Source organism: Symsagittifera roscoffensis, chromosome 8 (assembly GCF_963678635.1).
Source record: "Symsagittifera roscoffensis chromosome 8, txSymRosc1.1, whole genome shotgun sequence".
NCBI lineage: Eukaryota > Metazoa > Xenacoelomorpha > Acoela > Convolutidae > Symsagittifera > Symsagittifera roscoffensis.
Window position 1 is genome coordinate 31,866,625 of NC_087069.1, and position 20,910 is coordinate 31,887,534.

General features: G+C 39.3%; 2 protein-coding genes across 2 annotated transcripts in view; one reads left to right on the forward strand and one right to left on the reverse strand.

Annotated features, from left to right (window-relative positions):
- LOC134853352 (UV excision repair protein RAD23 homolog) overlaps positions 1 to 20,910 on the reverse strand; it is a 524,307-nt gene that overhangs the window by 394,794 nt on the left and 108,603 nt on the right. The gene's annotated exons all lie outside the window — the stretch shown is intronic.
- On the forward strand, positions 3,822 to 6,413 carry LOC134853550 (uncharacterized). Its single transcript, XM_063869550.1, has 2 exons — positions 3,822 to 4,070; positions 4,338 to 6,413. Exons 1-2 carry the CDS (start codon positions 3,822 to 3,824, stop codon positions 6,411 to 6,413), a joined length of 2,325 nt encoding a protein of 774 aa, XP_063725620.1.

Consider the following 20,910-nt stretch of genomic DNA (forward strand, 5'->3'; position numbering starts at 1 on the left):
TAGTAGTAGTAGTAGTAGTAGTAGTAATAGTAGTAGTAGTAGTAGTAAAAGGCTTAAATTGCTTGTATGCAATTATAAAAAGATGCAAGTACAAACCGCGTTTACAAATTTAGAGAGCAACAAGATTACTAACAAATCAGCAACAAGAGCAGAGAAAAATGATTTTACATGTGTTTCTGTCATAAGATGTGACCAAAAAAGTATGAAAAAGAGCAATTAAATTACGTTTAAAGCTGGCAGGTGTACCTGTAAGCACATTTAAACAGCTTGTGCGATGCAGATGATTAGCCAACCGAACAACACGGTAAAAGAAAAAGATATCAGTCTTCTTTTTTTCTCGTTTTCGGAACCACAAACAATGGCTTATCATTTCTGAAGCTGTACGCAGCTCTATAGTAAAGAGAGATCAAATTCCAAACATCCATATCAAAGCAATGGTTCAAAAATTTGTTAAATAAGAGCAGGTCCCGAAGCTGTAGCTGCAGAGATATTAGTAGAAGATTTGATTTGATTAGTCTATCTTTGTAAGTACCCATGGAAAATCATTTTGTTGCACGAGATTGGAATGTTTCAAGTTTGGCAAGGTCCTTGGACAAAGGATGCCATACCTTTGAAGAGAAACGAAGAGAAGACCGGTAAGAATATATGCATTGTAAAGTTTTTTTTCGAAAGGAAAGAGCTGTTGATGACGATATACTTCGTTTGAGTGCAAGGAGGGTTCCATATGCTGTACCCAATATTTTGTTGATACGTGGTCTCCAAGATAAATTGTTTGACAGTGTCGCGCCGAGACCTTTTACAGCAGGAATGCAAGAAATTTCTTGATTTTGAAATGTTAATTGTTTGTCGTTTCTGCTGAACTTATTGTTGAACGTAATGAACTGAGTTTCTCCAGCATTTAAAACCATTTCATTTGCTTCTCCCCAGGCAATACATCTGTCCAGATCATCTTGTAGACTGTCGAAATCAGAGCAACGCTTTTTGCTATCATCGGCAAAGAGGGACATGATAGATTGTAAACATACTTCGGGCAGATCATTGATAAAAATGATAAACAACAATGGCCCAAGAATAGACCCCTGAGGAACACCTGACGTAACACTAAGGAAATCAGACAAAAAGTTGAATACTCGGACACATTGCTTACGGTTGCTCATATAGGACTTGAGTAACTTGAGAAGGTTTCTACCAATGCCAAAACCGGCAAGTTTCTGTAGAAGACGCTTATGTGAAACTTTATCGAATGCCTTACTCAAGTCTGGATGAAATTCATATACCGCTATATCACAGTCATGCTTATCCTAAATATCAGATAAAAAGTGAGAGAGTTGTGTTGAAACTGATCTTCGACCCATGAAACCGAACTGTTTTCCCGATAACTTCTTGTGAACAAAGGCATAAATTTGTTTAAATAAAATTCTTTCAATAACCAGACCCATTTTAGGTAAGATGCTTATAGGCCCGGGATGACCAAAAATACTAGTCATACAATTTCCATATATGGAAAAAGTCTAGTCATACACTTTCCATGCAATTCCATACGTACAGAAAATTGCATGAAAGGTCTATGATTAGTATTTTTTCATATATGGAAATTGTATAACTAGCATTTTTCCATAAACCAAAAATATTGATTTTTTACATTTTAATTTCTCAAAATTTTTCGACTGTGTTCGTAACCGAACACAAATGACATAAACCTTGATTACTCAAACGTAGTAACCAACGGTTTGGCCGTCTCGCATTAACAATGCATTGGAAACAGCCTGATATGTGTTACATCTGTTTCAGACAATTAACATAACAAAAGTAGTGAACTTTTAAATTTTGGCAATAATTTTCAAAGATGATTATTTCTAAAATTTGAATGTTTAAATTACCAGACATTTATCAAGGCATACAAAAACATGTCATACAAAAGAAAGAGGAGTTTTAAGCGTTTTTGAAAAAAGTAACGAAGAGAAAAAGAAAAAAATCCAATATTAGTATATCCAGGACTACGTTATACACACAAAAAATTAAATTTTGCATGCAAATTTTTTTTTTCAAAAAATGTTTGTTTGAATACGAAAATCAATTTGCAGTTGAAAAAAAACACAAAAAATTTTTGGGGGCAATTTCAAAAGTACTTAGAAAAATTTTTGTCGTCGCCATCAAAAAAATGCTAGTCACACAATTTCCATATATGGAAATTGTATGACTAGTGTTTTTTTTTCAGAAAAAAAAACAAAAAAAGTCAAAGTTTTCAGTCGTAGCAGCCCAAAAAACGCTTAAATGTTTTGCAAGCAGTAGAATTGATTGTTCAAAGCTTTTTTTTTTCACAAAAAAAAAAATTCTAATCATACAATTTCCATATATGGAAATTGTATGGGTAGCATTTTTTTTCATACCATTTTTTTTCCTTTTTTTTATAAAGAGATACCAATATCGATACCAAAACAACTATAAAACACCTTTGAAATTCGATTAAATTCATTTTGCAAAAATGTATGAAATTTGTATGACCAGCATTTTTCTTTTTCCATAGACTAAGTGTATGAAATTGTATGATTAGCATTTTCGGTCTATGGAGGTCAACCCGGGGGTCTATAACACGAAATGTCTTGTTTGTCTCCAGACTGTCTTGTTTCACTCCACAGCCAAAATCAAGCTCAGGGAAAGTCAGAGTCTTGAAAGTAAGTGTTGGTTTACACAGTATGATAGTGCCACCATGACCACAGGAATCTTTGTCTCTGCGTGCAGCAACAACGTAAGTGTTACAAGTAAATAAATTGCTGGCGAAGCTTGAGTCTAACCAAGTTTCGGTGCAGCAAACAATATCAGCATTATGGAGGATGAGTCGTTTCAATAGCCTTGTTCTGCGTTGAATGCTCAGAAGCCTGCGACAATTTATCAGACAGAAGAGAGTTTCTTCTTTATGTAGTCAATCTAATGGAACTATTGCTCAATTGTTGTATGTTTTCTTAGTAGCTTTGTCAACACCAGGCTTTTGGAGCAACTCGTATCTCTTCGAAAGCAGTTTGCGTTCTATTTCTTTATCTTGGGGTAAAAGTTCGGGGAACACAAGTATTTTTTTGTTTTTTTTTAAGTTCAGCAGCCATGGCTTTGTTTCTCATAAGTCTAGAATCCCATATTGATGAAAACTTCTCAATCAGGTGTCTTGATTTTTCTTTGTTGTACTTTCCACGTCGGTAGCAGTCTTTCACAGTTGAGTAATCCATGTCCAAATTTTTCATAACTGTTATAACCGCATCTCGGTCAGCGAGAGCTCGGTTGTCCGGATACTTTTCAACACTTTCTGGAATGCCAACGAGTTTAGCTTGATATCGGTAATCGTCAATAGAATTAGGAATAGTTGACATAACCTTGACTCCCGTAACCGGAACCGTCGTGACTGGAACTTCTTGAGCTTTGGTAGCTTGAAGTTCATGGAATATCTGTTCTACAGATGATTCTATTTTCGGAATAGCTGTTGCTTTCAGATCGTTGATACCAGTAGATGAAGAGGAGACAACTTCAATTAGAGATGTTTCTTTGTTCAATACCACTTTAAACTGTGTGTTCAGACGTGGCTAACTTCAATGTATGCTAAAGAGTTTATTATAAATTGCTTTTATGTACATGTAATATGTTTCACGTTTTCTTGCATCTTAATTCCCGCCACTTTTTACGTGATTCTTTCCTGCTAAAATCAATCATAATTCTTTCTACATTATCCAATTCAAGACGTATTCTAAACTCTCGGTTTTGAATATAATCATAAGTTCAACACAGAACATTTGGTGACCCCGACGTGATATCATTCACATAATCCTTTTAAGATGTCAACTCCCAGCACGGAAGACAATCAAGCTACCCTAGCAAGGGAAAGAAGTACTCGTGGAGCACATCGTGGTGTTGTCACTAAGTACATCAACGACGCCAATGCAATCATGGCAAATCCTACTGACCAAGTATCGAAGCAAGATTTTGAGGCACTCAAAGTTGTTCTGATGCACTTGGACAGGAAGCTCATCACACTCAATTCCATCAACAAGACGATTGAAGCTATCACTCCAGATTCTTCACTAGTAAATGAAATAGAAGAAACTGAAGAGAAAACAGCAAACTGGCAAACAGCAATCTATCAAATATCAAGTTTCATCGGTGAAGTCGAAAGGCATATAGCACCAGCTCCACTTTAGCAACCTCAGCCATCGCAGAGCGTTCAATCAAAGCAGGTACAACTACTTAAACTCGAATTGCCTACATTTTCTGGTAAATATGTGGAATGGTCTTCGTTCTACGATCTCTTCACAGCGTCTATTGACAAGAATAATTCTCTCAGTGATGCGCAGAAACTAAACTACCTCAAAGCAGCCCTCAAAGATGAACCTGCCAGAATCATAGCTTCTTTGTCAATCACCGACGCAAGCTACGCCATTACTAAACAACAGCTCATAAAACGATACGACAACAGACGCTCAGTAATCAATGCTCATATTCAGGAGTTTCTTGCATTTTCGGCATTGAAAACCGAAAATGTCAGTGCCCTGAGGAAACTACAGTCGAAGATTGTGGAGCACCTGTCAGCCCCTCAATCTCATAAAGTGGATACTAGTGCGTACATCTACGTATATCTCATTCTAGAGAAACTGGACCCGGAAACAAGAAGACAATGGGAGCTTCAGAATCCTGGTCCACAACTACATGATTTGGATGATGTACTCCAGTTCATTGATCAACGAGCACGATCCTTAGAAGCTTCACCTCATGCTTCTATACAGCCTAGCAGCCAAGCAAAGCAATTACAGTCCAATCAGAACATAAACAACCATTCCAATGTTTACCATTCAACTACAGACAATTGTCTTTGCTGTAAATCCAAGAATCATAAACTATTCTCCTGTAATTCATTCCGAGAAAAGACGATAGATGAGCGTTTTCAAGCTGTCAAGACGAACAAACTATGTGGTAACTGTCTACGTTCTGGTCATTTTGCGAATCAATGCAACTCAACAAGCACATGCAAGACATGTCAAGGCAAGCACAACACGCTGCTACACAGGTCCGCCCAAGCGATCAATCATAATGGCTCCAGGAGACCCGAGGAGACGGATACCATCCTACCCACTGCGCAGGTTGCATTCAAGGATCGTCATGGTAATGTACAATATTTTCGTGCATTACTAGATCAAGGTTCAACTGCTTCGGTCATGACACGCCATTGTGCCCAGCAGCTAGGATTGCGTTGTCAGAAAGTAACTAATAATCTTCAATCCGTGGGGGAGACAGTCTCCGCACAATCAAATTCAGTTGTTACTGCTGAAATGCTTCCCAGATTCTCCAAATCTTTGACAGAAGTATTCATTGTCCTGCCTCGTGTGACCTGCAACCTCCCACTGGCTAACGTGAACATCGGCGGGTGGAAGCATATCAACAATCTTGATATGGCTGACAGCAGTTTTCACAAGCCTGGCAGAATTGATGTTCTTCTTGGAGTGGACATTTACTCAGCACTTCTCAAACCTGGATTGATCAAGTTGAGCGATACAATTTGTCTTCAAGAAACAGACTTGGGCTGGATTGTATCTGGTGCAACCTCTTCAAATTCATTGCAATCGAAGCATGTCTCTATGACGACCCACAATACGGAAGAAATCGTGAATCACTTACTTATGCAAGAAGATACGGATCAAATTCTCAAGAAGTTTTGGGAATTGGAAGAAGTCCCTAAGAGTTCTCGTCTAACTCAAGAAGAAAGGGAATGTGAAGATCAATTCACTAAAACACAAATGCGGGATGATGAAGGGAGGTACGTTGTCAAACTTCCAGTAAAGGACGGCGCCCCTTCTCTCGCTGAAAGCTACCAACAAGCTGAACGACGCTTTTTATTACTTGAACAACGTCTCTTAAAAGACAAGCAACTGAAGGATAAGTACGAAGCATTTGTAAACGAATTCATTGATCTAGGACATCTAGAACTCGTTCCCGCAGCAGAAATCAATAAACATTGCGCAGACGTGTTTTACCTTCCGCATCACTGTGTGACTAAGGACTCTAGTACGACAACTAAGCTTCGTGTTGTCTTTGATGCTTCAGCCAAAACGAGTGGTGGAGGTCCATCTCTTAATGACACACTCATGACTGGTCCCGTGATCCAAGATAGTTTGTTCAATATACTCAGTCGCTTCCGAGTTCATCAAATTGCCTTATCTGCTGATGTGGCCAAAATGTATAGACAAATCTGTTTAGCACGACCAGACAAGGACTTTCATCGAATACTCTGGCGAAACGATCCAAAGAAACCCATTAAGACCTACAGGATGACTCGCGTGACCTATGGGATACGTTCATCTGCATACCATTCAACTAGATCCCTCGCGGAAACAGCTTTAGATGTTGACGACGAAATCACCGCTCAAGTCATATGAAACGATTTTTATGTCGACGATGCTCTTACAGGTGCAGACACTGTGGAAGAGGCAGTCGTATTACAAGATAATCTTATATCAACACTCAAGAAAGGTGGTTTCGATCTTTGAAAGTGGTCAAGCAATTCACAAGATTACCGACTTCATTGCAAGAGGCACCCGAAGCCTACACAATCTGTGACAAACAGTACTCAATCAAGACCCTTGGTGTGAAGTGGCACCCAATCACTGATCAATTTTCGTTCACTGTAACAAGAATGCCTGAAATATCAAAGTTGACAAAGAGGAAACTGCTGTCTGATGTTTCCAAATTCTACGATCCCATGGGGTGGCTTTCTCCTACAATCTTACAGTTCAAGATTCTCTTGAAAGAATGCTGGCTGGCTGGATCTGATTGGGATGAACGACTTCCGGAATCTATTGAGATGTCATGGAGAAATTCTAGAGGAGAACTTTCTTTGTTTCAAAATTTAACAATCAACCGACCTTTAACACATCAATCGCCTATTGTTGAAATGCAACTTCATGTGTTTTGTGATGCCTCAGAGCGCGCATTTGCTGCAGCAGTTTACTCCCGTTGTACGGATGCCAATGGAAATGTTGTTGTAAACCTCCTCTCCGCTAAGACAAAGCTCTCTCCCATTAAGCAAATAACATACCAAGATTGGAACTTAGCGCTGCTGCCTTAGGCTGCAAATTATTGAAAGCATGCCTGAATGCATTCTCTTCTCAGAAGAAGCCAATGCTCAAACCCATCGGATGGACTGATTCGACTGTAGTTCTGTCGTGGATCAACGACCACCCAGCAAAATGGTCATGTTTTGTTGGTAATCGAACCACAGCAATACAAGAAATTATTCCACCTGCCTCTTGGAAGCATGCTCCCTCAGCCGAAAATCCAGCGGATTTCGCCTCCAGAGGATTGGCCCCTAGTCTTCTCCTTTCTCATAAACTTTGGTGGAATGGCCCTTCCTGGCTCGCCGAAAATCCAATCACATGGCCCCAACAACCGTCAATCATCAGTAACGAGGATTCAGAGAGACGCAAGCGAACGATTCTTCATGCGTATAAGGTACCTCTATGTCAACCATTCGAGACCAGGTTCTCTGTTATGTCTAGATTTGTACGAGTGACTGCATGGCTACTCCGAGCTTCAAAGTTGTTAAGGAAAATTACAACTCCTAAAGGCAATCTTATGGCAGATGAACTCGTCACGGCACTACACGCACTTCTAGCAAGCCATCAAAAGGACTTTTTCAATGATGAGATCTCGCAACTATCTGAGGAGACATCCTACAGAGGAGCACTCCTGTCGCTGACGCCCTTTGTTGAAAAAGATAGCGGTCTTTTCTGAGTGGGGGGAAGGTTAGCGCAAAGTGATCACAGCAACGATTTGAAGTTTCCAATACTAATAGACGGCAAATCACATCTAGCAACTCTGTTAATCCGTCAAGCACATACCGAAACCATGCATGGAGGCCCACAAGCAACGCTGTCACATTTACGTCAAAGATACTGGATAACTGGTGGCAAAAAGGTAATAACTAAAGTGACACAATCATGTATTACTTGCCGACGCTTCGCAAGACGGCTAGCAAGTGCAAACCCAATTATGGGAGACCTTCCCCAGGAACGTATAACCCAATCACGACCTTTCACGCATGTTGGCATTGATTTTGGTGGGCCGATTTCTCTCAAAACCTCTTCCAAGTCCGTGCGAAAAGCGTACATTGCGTTACTTGTGTGTTTCACCACCAAAGCGGTCCACATTGAACTTGTCTCTTCCCTATCAACACCATCTTGTGTATCAGCCTTGAAACGGTTCATTGCTCGACGGGGAAAGCCTGCATGTATATATAGTGACAATGCTACCAACTTCATTGGTGCACGAAATGCGATGATAGCATTACGTGAAATTCTGGGCAACGACAAGAAGAACTCTACCGCAAGCTTCATCATACAACAGGGCGTTGACTGGGTAACAGTACCACTACGCGCGCGACACTTTGGCGGACTTTGGGAGGCCGGAATCAAGAGCTGTAAGAATCATTCAAGAAAGGTTGTCGGAACTCAAGCTCTTACTTTCGAAGAACTCTACACTGTCCTCACCCAAATCGAAAGTATTATGAATTCAAGACCCTTAACACCACTTTCGAATGATCCTAACGACGTCACAGCCTTGACGCCAGGTCATTTCCTTATAGGAGCACTCTTGACGGCACTTCCTGATAGTGTACCGAACAAGGAGACAGTCTCCGTGACGCTTAAGCAACGTTGGTTACTCACTCAACAAATGGTTAACGATTTTTGGAAACGATGGTCCAAAGAATATCTTACAACACTTAATCGAAGAATCAAGTGGAAAATACAAACAAGGAGCCTTCAAGTTGGCGATATGGTTCTAGTTGCAGAAGACAACATCTCACCGCTTCAGTGGCCCTTAGCGAGAGTCATGAAGACCTTTCTTGGAAACGACGATATAGCACGTGTTGTACAAATCCGTACATCTAAAGGAACCTATAACAGACCGGCTACAAAACTTCATCTACTGACTAGCTCTTGTGACAAGTGATGTGGTTAATGACAAGTTAACAAATTGCAAGCAATTGCTTTATGATTCAAATTGTATTCACAACTAAACTATTTATTCTCATTTCTGTTTCTCAGGGTTCGGGTGAATTTCTTCTTTCGCTTAGGCATCTTCTGACTTCGGCTTCCTGGATTCAATACCGGATGAGCTACACCTGTTGGAGCTGTGTACTGCACTTGTCTTTTCTGCATTACCTCAGTAGAATCACTGGTTTTTATGGACCATGTTAGCAGCACACTATACTCATACGTCAAAACCATGTGGCCAGCACAATACGGTAGATATATAGCTTCCCCTGCAAATGAAAATATTTCAAGTATTGTCTTAACATTTATTCAGTAATATCATTACCTGGTTTTTGCACATGAACCCACAGGTCTTTACGATCCATTCTCAAGGACTCGGTTAGCCAACTGGACGGCGACCATCGACTTTCTGGTTTTCGTAGCAGAAAATTGGTTACTCTTCTATTCGTTGTGAAAAACCAAAGTTTCTTCCCACACTGAAGTTGCGACCATGCAGTTAAGGGCGGATCTCCATCGATATGCCAGGGTGTAAATGATATGCCTCTAGAAATTAATAAAAACGGATCGTACACTTCTTCATCTTCCCTACAATGATTTTCCCATACTGATATTTCACCATTTTGACTGTTCTTTGGCACAACGGGCTGATAAACATCATTTCCAAAGTCACAATCCAAGCCTGGTTCGCCTACGTTAAACTCTCTTTGCAAGTCGTCAAATCTTTCACTCTTGAGAGCTGTGTTAATAGCATCATTTTGGAATCTGATTACCTCATCCTTTATAACCCCGGGCTGTTTGGGATTCTTCAATAACTCAAAGACAGATTTGACAGGCAGAAATTCGTATCGGCAATATTCATTGCCTTGGCAATATTGGCAAAATTGGCAATATTCATCGTCTCATCAGTGGGTACATCATATGTCGCAAACATATCTGAAAGAAAAACCATTTGTCAAAAAACCGTCTCCTTAGAGCTCTCATTATTAGTATGTGACTATTATCTTTTGAGAGGATCTCTCAAGGTGGGCTGGATCTCTCAAGACGTGGCTAACTTCAATGTATGCTAAAGAGTTCATTATAAATTGCTTTTATGTACATGTAATATGTTTCACGTTTTCTTGCATCTTAATTCCCGCCACTTTTTACGTGATTCTTTCCTGCTAAAATCAATCATAATTCTTTCTACATTATCCAATTCAAGACGTATTCTAAACTCTCGGTTTTGAATATAAATCATAAGTTCAACACAGAACATTTGGTGACCCCGACGTGATATCATTCACATAATCCTTTTAAGATGTCAACTCCCAGCACGGAAGACAATCAAGCTACCCTAGCAAGGGAAAGAAATACTCGTGGAGCACATCGTGGTGTTGTCACTAAGTACATCAACGACGCCAATGCAATCATGGCAAATCCTACTGACCAAGTATCGAAGCAAGATTTTGAGGCACTCAAAGTTGTTCTGATGCACTTGGACAGGAAGCTCATCACACTCAATTCCATCAACAAGACGATTGAAGCTATCACTCCAGATTCTTCACTAGTAAATGAAATAGAAGAAACTGAAGAGAAAACAGCAAACTGGCAAACAGCAATCTATTAAATATCAAGTTTCATCGGTGAAGTGGTTCTGGGTAAAAAGCTTAGTTGAGTGTCAGTTCCAAGTGAATCTTTGTATAGTGTAGCCCTGAGCGGGTCCCCACACCAAAATGACTGGACTATTCGTTGGTAATCTTGGTCTGACGGGTCGGCGTGGATCTGGACTTCCTGGATCTGGATGTCCAAAGAAGCACCACGCAGTGATACCTCAAGAACCATGATCCAGAAGAACCATGATCCATCCGAGCGGTTACGGGAAAATGGAACGACTGAAATCCAATTGAACTCTATTACATAGAGGGGAATTTTACAGCTACGCAAAGCGAGTATTAACAGATCCTATCCATCACCAACAGCCAAGTGATGAACATGGTTATGTCTCTACCAGTAGGATTTCACATATTCAGAGGAAATCTGAGCCCTCTCGAAAAGTGTTTGACTCGTTTCCCGGCTTTGAAGCTTCAAGCCTGTAAGCGTTGATGTTGAGAAAACGTTCTCTCCCAGACGCATCTGCAAAATTTTCCTGAAAAATTGACTATCAACGTGCAATCACGGTCCAAATGTCTTTCTGAGAAAGAATCGTTCTTCATTTAGTCAGTGGAAGTCTGAGCCCTCTCGAAATGTGTTTGACTCGTTACCCGGCTTCCAAATTTCAAGCCTGTAAGCGTTGATGTTGAGAAAACGTTCTCTCCCAGACGCATCTGCAAAATTTTCCTGAAAAATTGACTTTCAACGTGCAATCACGGTCCAAATGTCTTTCTGTTCTTTTATTAGAAAAAAATGCTTATTAATTTTTTTGTTATTCAGTGCTTTGCTAAATGAGGCTTGCTAAATCACATGACAACTACATGTTATCGTCAACTAAATTATCATGTAATTATCATGTGGTTTTGTCATGTGTCATGAACCAATCATGTGACTTCGTTTAGCTCTTGATAAATAAGGAGAACTTTTAGGGCACAATAACATTCCCATTAAACGGACTTGAAATTTTGATATGTTTTAGACCTCGGTTACTATGATACTTTCAAGAGGAAAAATTGTTAAAAAGTGAATTCGAACGTTTTCGGAACTATGTTCATCGTCAGGTTTTTAAATTTGACTTAGAATTATTTACTGACGTTTAAACATCATAAGAGACCGTTAAGTGGTTCTAAACAAAGAATAAAATCTTTCCACCAACCAAGTTTCAGCATTATTACACAAGAATTTCGTAATTTTTACTTTTCCATTATTTTCTCATATTTTTAACCTTTCTAGCGTTTCCTTACAATAATTTTTCAATTTTACAAACTTTTCGATTGACAAGTTTGATATTCCAAGCCAAAAAAACTGTTTGGATTTAAATCTAAGTGTTAGCTACCTACTCCTGAACTCATCCCGCGTGTTGATCCCTTGACTCCATTTCCTAATATGCAGCGCGTCCAATGTTAGGATTTTCATTGCTTTGTTTGAATGATCTATTATCTCCCATCTCAACTGTGCTGTGGTCATTTCCTACCCACAATGACGTATATGAAAGCCTACAGGCGAGTCCTCTTTCTTGTGTTCCTCAATCTTTGTCTCCAATTATCAAACAGTTTGTCCAACATAGGTGGAATTACATCCACAACAAGGCAATTTGTAGACCACATTGGATTTCAGATCACGGGAGAATGACGACTTAAGAGAAGAAAGAGCGGTTTTCAAATTCTAGGTCGTAAACCAATTTGTGCGTTGCTGATGATGCGCACCCTGTTTGCAAAGAATTGATTTACTCGATAATGAAGCATGAGCATTGGGGTTTCTCGTTCCGCTTGTCATTTGTTGCCCGAGTGTCTGTCTTAGTTGGTATTAATTTTGCTCCAAAAGTTTTGCTTAGTGTTTCCGACTCAACTTTGGAAAACCACTCCTCTGTGTACTGAATTTCCTTCCATTGATGTCTATTGATCACCATTGGTTCATGATAAAATTACCATATAGGTGTGCTCCTAAAAATTTAGTGCACCGTACCCTCTATTATAATTCTCTTCTACGCCAGTGGTGCGCAACTTCTGAAGATTAGAGGCCTTCCAATATCCGTTGTTCTACAATTATAAATATCGAAAAAAGTAACCATTCCCGTTTGGTGTTTTAAGTGTGAATTGTAAGTAAGAAGCAATTTGTTGACAGCTTGCAATATGACGTTGGGGTCAACTTTAACAGTCTGTATAATCGTCTACATATCGCAGCTCACATTCACGCCTTCCATTGCACAATTTGCAGAATCAATTTTTTCTGGTATGCTTTTGTAATCTTCATCCAAAATGCTACCACAATTTTTATGGTACCAATTCAAACAACCCTCACATTCCACTGCCTTGGTTCTGAAATTCACCTTTCTATAGCTTTTAGGGCACTTTTCGTTCATGTTCTCTAAGATATCAATCTTTTGACGGATGTCCATAGCCAGAGTTTTGTCAGTCTTTCAACCAAATGTTTGCCAGAATGACAGCCAGGGATGCACCTAAGGCCAATCCATCCTTCCGTACATATCTTGTGTCGTTGCACTTAAGCTGAACATTACAAACAACCATGTCCAAAAGTCGTTTTATTCTACTTTGCGGACAAGTCAGGTGGCTCATTCATTCTGGCTGTACAATTTCTCAAACAAGATGTCAATGGCATCTTTTTCATTAAAAACATCGAGGAGATTACAGGAGATTACATAAAAAGTTACAGGTCGTAATGGTGTAACTTTTTATGTAAATAAGCCAATTCATAATGTCGTGCAGGTTGACCACCAGTTGACCTCAACCTCGCATGTAAGCTAACTGTAACCTCATCCTTTTTGTTGATGGCCAGTAGTTCTTTGTTCAATTTTTTTTTCAAATTTTTGAACATTGAGTTTTTGAAATTATCATGCCTCTCAGATTGTGCTGATTCTTTCAATTGGGCCAGTTTTTCTTATGAGTGTTTTTTTTTATGACGCAAAACCGAATTTCCTGATCAAAATGTACTGCCACTAGTTTGTTGTTTTTGCGATATTTCCTGGCTTTTTCAAGTCCCATATCACACGGAGTCTCATGTTTTTTCTTTGTGTACTACTTAGCAGCCGCTTCACTTTCACATTACTTTTCACCAAGCACGTCATGCTTCTTCAGTTCTGAAAAAAAAATGTATGTCTGCTAAAACGATGTTTATGCCACTTAGACAGTAACTCATCAGCCCATCCCGGCATTTTATTTCATCTAGTACTTTTACTGCTCTGTGTATCTTTCCTAGGTGTCTGTATTGTTTATCAGCTAACTTCTCAATTTTTTAAAAATGCTAACGCGTTTTCCTTTGCTTGATCCAGATCATAATTAATGAGCGATGGCCATGATCTCTCATCAGTTGTTCTCCTAACTATGTCCCTTACCTTGCCCAAGTCCTCCACTGCCCTACCGCTATCCTGTTGCGCCCTACCCATCTCTGTTATAAGTAGTTAGGTACCTATTCTTAGGTACCTAAACCGCAAAAACAAAAGTTCAAGTCTCATATCGGTATCTAGGCATTTTCTCAGAACCTTACGACGATATTGGCTATTGTTAAATTTATTCAAATACTTTGTATATTTAAATACGTTTTCGCTAACAGTTTTGTTCTGAGAACAAATTCAGGAACGCCGGTCAGTGCCTTATGTTCCTTCTACTGCTGGCCACTAGAAACAAAAACTCACAAGGCGCTAACAGCGAAAACACCAAAATGCATTTAAACTCACTGTTCAGGCTTGTCGTACTTCTGCTGTCTAAGCGCAGGTACGCAATCGCCTGCGCCGGGTCTGCGAAGATCTTCACTTGTTGCTTTGGAAATCAGCTCGGACAAACGCTCCCACTTCCACTAAGGTTACTTTTGTTTTAGAGCCACACATCCACAGAACAAATTAGAAGCGACCAGGCGGTTTGACGATCGTCCAATGAGCTGTTGGTAGGCATTTTCTGTGAGAATAAAAGGTATTTGACTCCCTTGCCCCTAGTAGAATACGCTCCGGCTCGGTGTGTAACACCGGAAGGGCTGCAGTTGAGGCGGAATATCGGAAATCTGACAAATACAGAGGTTTAATTAATGATAGGTTCATTTTTGAATCATTAGTTTTTGAAGCTCAGGATGCCGCTGGCCCTATCACTGAGATTTTTTACAATAAGCTTTGTAAAAACCCGGGAATGCGAGACAAGACTTGACGATTTGAGACTGAGACTGAGACTTCTTTTCTCGAGACCTCGTAACCTCTGACTAATTCGAGACTTTCAATCGAGACTTTTTTTTGAAAGATGGACGTCCGCTGACCAGAAACGATATCAATGAGTGTAACTGTATCTGTCTGGAAAATCATTTTAATTAGGAGTGTTTCATTTTTGCGGTTTTTTTGGGGGAGGAAAGACACTTCTTTATATGGCTAAATTCAATTATACGTTCGGCTTAGAAACCGATGATACAGAATTGTGCACGGTGGTTGACTGTGGTTCAGATGTTCAAATGGCTTCCAGACTGGCGAATGGTGTACATTTCCGTACTTTTGCCACATCATTAACTTTATTGCCAAGAGTTTACTGTTAAATGAAGACTCTATGTAATGACGGAAAACAATGTTCACAGAAACGATGTTCACAGAAACGATATCTGTGAGTGTAACTGTATCTGTCTGGAAAATCATTTTAATTAGGAGTGTTTCCTTGTTGCGGTTTTTTTGGGAGAGGAAAGACACTTCTTTATATGGCTAAATTCAATTATACGTTCGGCTTAGAACCCGATAATACAGAATTGTGCACGGTGGTTGACTGTGGTTCAGATGTTCAAATGGCTTCCAGACTGGCGAATGGTGTACATTTCCGTACTTTTGCCACATCATTATTTTATTGCCAAGAGGTTACTGTTAAATGAAGTTTCTATGTATAGACGGAAAACAATGTTCACCAATTTCAACCTCAAACTGAAGTCACAACGGAATATGTGACCTTGATAGATGACATGAGTGAATGTCTCAGTTGTCAAGGAAGGATCTGGAAATTGCCGTCAGGTTCAGGGCTCAATAGTCCTCAGGAGATATTCTAAGACGGAAAAAAGAACCAAAGCTCTTCCTCGACTAAGTATTCGATCAAAAATGTTTCAATGTTATAAGTTAAACTTATAAAGGGTCATCCTTATACTAATTGTTGCGATAAACCTATTAAATAGTTTCATGTGATATATTACCCCCATAATGGTACGCTTGTAAGAAGAAGACCCGGAATGGGATTTTAGAGACAAGCTCGTCAAGCTGCAGTACTCGCCCGCCGCAACCTCTACCCGTACAAAACCAGGTTGAAATCTTTTTGATTTCTTTTTTAATTGTTCTAAAAATCCATTTTTCTACAATTCATTTTACAACCTAATCTTTCTCTAGTTTTGCCTCCTTGTACCCTGATTAGTGAAAGCCCGTGCCGAAGTAGAGGCCAAAGTGGCTACCCAACTGAATTAGAAAATTAGTAAAAGGAACACCAACAACTAAATACTGCAGCCCCAAAGATGTCGGAGCCACGGTTCGAGCGTACAGAGGTGCAAAGCTAGCCGACTTTGCCGCTACTGTCTCGCCCTACCTCTCCCAGAAACTGTTAAAATAGTAGCAGGCTTTAATGATAACTCATCTACGTTTTCAGAATTTGCATAAGATTGAAGATTTTAAATAAATTCATAAGCTTAACCCAAATGTGCTTATTATCCCAGAAAGCATCCTCTCTGCAAATAATCACTTTATAAACAGAAAACTTGACGCTCTAAATACAACTTTTTGCCTTATAAATACGTTTTACCAGTCAAGAATCCGAATTGTTACCACCAATCTAAACGTTAATTTTAGTGCTACTGTGTTTTGTAAAAATGGTATTCACTTTTTCTTCTATGCTAAAAAAGTTTCAGTTTATTGCTCGCTCAGCTAACTTGTATATATTCAGCATAAAATTACCCTCCTTGCTATATTTATCATCCTCAAACTTATGGCCAAAATAAACGTACTACCCAACGCAACACAATCTAATCCATCGCCCTCAGCAGTCACTACAGTCCAATCCGACCCCTGGAAATTTATCGACCAAGAACTTGAAAATAAATTAAACGACAAATATAAAAATGTTGTTCTCCGGAAACCGCGTTTCATACATAGTTTCTAAGAAAGACCAAGCCTGGTTTCCAATTCATATAATTACTGAACCAGCAGCTGTTGTGATTAGTATAAGAAACACCAATTCCAAAGTCGCATTGAAAGCAGCAATGTTTCTCCCACATCTGCAGCTCCACAAAACTAAATCAGAAACAAACAAATCAAGTTCCAAATCTTCGAGCCACTACAAGAATTTATGGATGCAAGTCCTACAAGACGATGAACTTTTCACTGGAGCAAATGCTCTCCGAATTAGACATTCAAAAGAGAAGAAGTGCGAAGTAAACGAGCAAGTTAGGCAATTCGATAAACTAATTAGTACAAGCAAAATATCTGCCGCCATTGGTTGCCTTTCAGATGAGAGAACAAAAAGAATACTCTCCTAAGCGAAATCAATCAGCGAAAAACAGTCCTTAGTATCCTGAAAAAAAAATACCGCCCCAGCCAAAACAGCGAACAAAATTCATATAACTGAAGTAAATGAAAACACAATGCCATACCGCTCCTCTTTTTTCGGACAAGTAAACGCCAGGACAGTTCAAAAATCAACCCTAAAAACGCACGGAAGCCACAGTACCTCAGATCTAGATGCGTGCGAGTGGACAAGCATAATAGCTCACTTCAACTAGACATCTGTTAAGCTTCGCGAAACAATTGCAAAGCTATCTTATACAATAGCAAGTAAAATTCTCCCAAAGAAAACCTAACGGCGTACAACTCGTGTCGTCTGATACTTCTGGACAAAAATCCAGGGGTAAGGCCCATGGGTAAAAGAGAGGTTTTGAGACGAATAATTGGCAAAACACTCACCAAATGTAAAAAATAAGACCTTAAAAATCTCGGTGAGAAACTCCAACTCTGCTTATTCCAGAAGTGTGGAATCGAATATGCTATCCACAGCTCGTGGAACGAGTTTGAGAAACCTGAAACGGACGCCCTACTACTTATTAATGCAGGAAACGTCTCCAACTCGCTCGATAGAGAACTTGCTCTAAAAAGATAGAAATCCTTCGTCTGTTTCTACAACATGAGCTTTTAAACTCATATAAAGATCCATCAATTTTATATGTCAATAACACGGTTTTGACATCTACTGAAGCCACTGATCCCCTCGCAATGGCTACGTAAGGAATGGGGATAACCCCCCTGATCGAACTCCTGCAAAAAACAATTGTCACCCAAAAACGGTACACAGATGACGTAAGCTTTGCAGGTGATATCTAAGAGTCCTCGCGCAATAATGGACAAAGTGGATGTGCACAGAAAGGCTTTCGGATACAATGTGAAGCCTACCAAGAGCCAACTCATAGTAAAGAAAAAGATATTCGAAGGCACAAATATTACAATGGTAGACGGTTTTAGAGTCCTTGGATCGGTTATAGGAACACCATGAGAACGCAGATGACATGAAAAGATACATGAAAAGCGTGATAGAACGCCATGATACATGAAAAGCGAAATTGAGAAGACAATTAACCTAAATGAAAAGCTTTCCAAAATAGCTACAAAATCACCAAAAAATGCCTACTCCTGCTACACAAAGAGAGTTCAATATAAAAAAACTTTCTAACTAGAACAACTCCGGAAACATATAAGAAAATGGATGAAATTGAGAAAAACGTAAGACTGCAGCTACTTCCTAGTATGACTGGTAAAAACCATATAACCTATGACGATCGCAGCTTTTTTGCACTAGCACCAAGATTGGGAGGATTAGACCTCCTCAGTAACACGGAATTTCCCACAAATTATGAGTATTCACGAACTATTTGTGATCCGTTAGATAACAGTGATCCAGAAACAACGGAAACGAAACAAATTCTAATAACAAGAAATATCAAAACTGAGAGACAGAACATCACACTCTCAAAAAAGTTAATGTTATGGAAAATTGCTCATCAGAAATAAAGCTGACAATAAATCTAGCATCATAGAAAGAAGCATCGAATTGTCTAAGCGTGCTGCCCTTAAGAAATTACAACTTTTCCATAAAGAAACCAGAGTTTAAAGATGGTTTACATCTGAGATATGGATGAGAATCATCCAACACTCCATATACATGCCCATTTGGACAACCGCTCACACTGACACGCTCTCTACACTGTCCCAAAGCGGGATACACTCACGTAAGACATAATGAAATTCGCGATACCTTTGCGACACAGCTGGACAAAGTATGCAATGATGTTGAAATAGAACCGATACTTCAATCGTTGGAAGGCATAACCTTTCACAACAAAACAACAACTACTGAAGATGACGCTCGACTTGATATCAAGGCAAATGGACGCTGGGAAGGCCGATTTTTTCGAACACTTTTCGGCGTAAAATTTTCAACCCCATGCTAAATCCTGCGCTAAAACTATATATGACGCCTACAAGTGTCTTGAGTGTCAAAACAATAAAATAAAACAAAGCATTTTGGATGTGGAAGGCAGCAGCTCTGTTCCGCTAATTTTGCTTGTAAATGAGGAGCAGCACCAGGCTCTACAAAAACCGTCTAGAAACTAGCAGACAAGCTAAGCGAAAAACGGAACGAATCACACTCGGACAAAAAAAACTTTATCAGAACAAAAGTATGTTTTGCACTTCTGAGGAGTGCTATCCTCTGCCTGAGGGTTGCAAAAAACTTAAAATCAAATCCAACATAAACAATTCTATTTGTGCTATAATAGAGGAGGGTAGATTTTAATTGACAATTCTCTGGATGAATTAAGACTGACTTGATTTATTCACAAAAATTTGCCGATGGTTTTAAATATCGTTAGTACGGCCTCATCCAACCTGTGCCCGTACCGTCGCATAATGAAAGGGTTCGTTTTAAATGACTTTTTTGAAAATTTATCAAACAATATGCAAAGGAGATCTCTTTTTTTCCTCTTAATAGTAAAGTTTTTCACCAAATCAATGCTAGTTTGGTACTGCGCATTTAAGGAGCTGTGTACCGAGTGGCAAGTAACCTTATCAAATCCTATCTTTACGTAATAACTTTGCAATTTCTCCAAAACTTTAACCTTCACGTTGAAACTATTGTCCTCATAAACTAACCTGGCTACACTTTTCGGCCTTTTTCCCACATCATCTACCTCTGAAAATTTTGCAAATCTGACGAAAACATTGTTAGTCGGACTTTTCGTATTTACACAGGCATCGTGATGCTTGTGCAAGCCAGAATTGTTTGAACCTTTGTATTTAATTTCAGCTTTGCACTTTAAGCAGCGCTTGTAATCCGAAGGATGGCCATTTATAAAACATAACTGATACAGCTTATGAATTGATTTGTTTCTAGTTTCAGGTAACTTTGCAAAAGTAATCATAGCGGCTGTGCTAATTGCGGTATTGCGGGAATTTTTTCTTTATCGACATCCAAAAAAAATTTGAAAAAGGCGCAATTTTTTTATACCAATTCAAATCCTCCAAACAAAAAATTTCAAGAAACGAATTCGAAATTTTGATTGAAAGTCTGCAATTTGTCATAGGTTTCGTGGTCTCCAGAAAACAAGTCTCGGTCTTTTTCTCAAATCGTCAAGTCTTGTCTCGCATTCCCGGTTTTTTTTAAAGCTTACTTTAAAAAAATATCAGAGACAGGGCCGGCGTCATCCTGAGCTTAAAAAACTATTGATTCAAAAATGTACCCATCATTAATTTAATCTCTATATTTGTTAGATTTTTGATCTTCAGCCTCGTCCGCAGCCAATCCGGGTTTGCAAACCGAACCGGCGCGTATTCTATTAATGCAAGGTAGTCAAATACCTTAACATCTCACAGAAGCTGCCTACCAACAGCCCATGAGACGAGCGTCAATTCGTCTGATCGCTTCTTATCTGTCCTGTGGAGGTGTCGTGGTTCTAAAACAAAAGTAATGTGAGTGGAAGTGAGACTGTTTTTATAAGGGCATTCAAGTTTGAATGCCTAGAGAATCTCCCTAAACTTTAGGCCGAGCCATCAATCTTCGGTTAAATCTTTTCCGCTGTCTTATTTTTGCTCTCTACAAGTTGTGGATCTGTTTAACAATATGCAAAGGAGATCTCTTTTTTTCCTCTTAATAGTAAAGTTTTTCACCAAATCAATGCTAGTTTGGTACTGCGCATTTAAGGAGCTGTGTACCGAGTGGCAAGTAACCTTATCAAATCCTATCTTTAC

Coding starts and splice junctions, on each gene's coding strand:
- LOC134853550 (XM_063869550.1), top strand. CDS start 3,822: ATGTCAACTCCCAGCACGGAAGACAATCAAGCTACCCTAGCAAGGGAA. Junction 4,071..4,337: donor TCACTCCAGATTCTTCACTA/GTAAATGAAATA, acceptor AGTGATGCGCAG/AAACTAAACTACCTCAAAGC.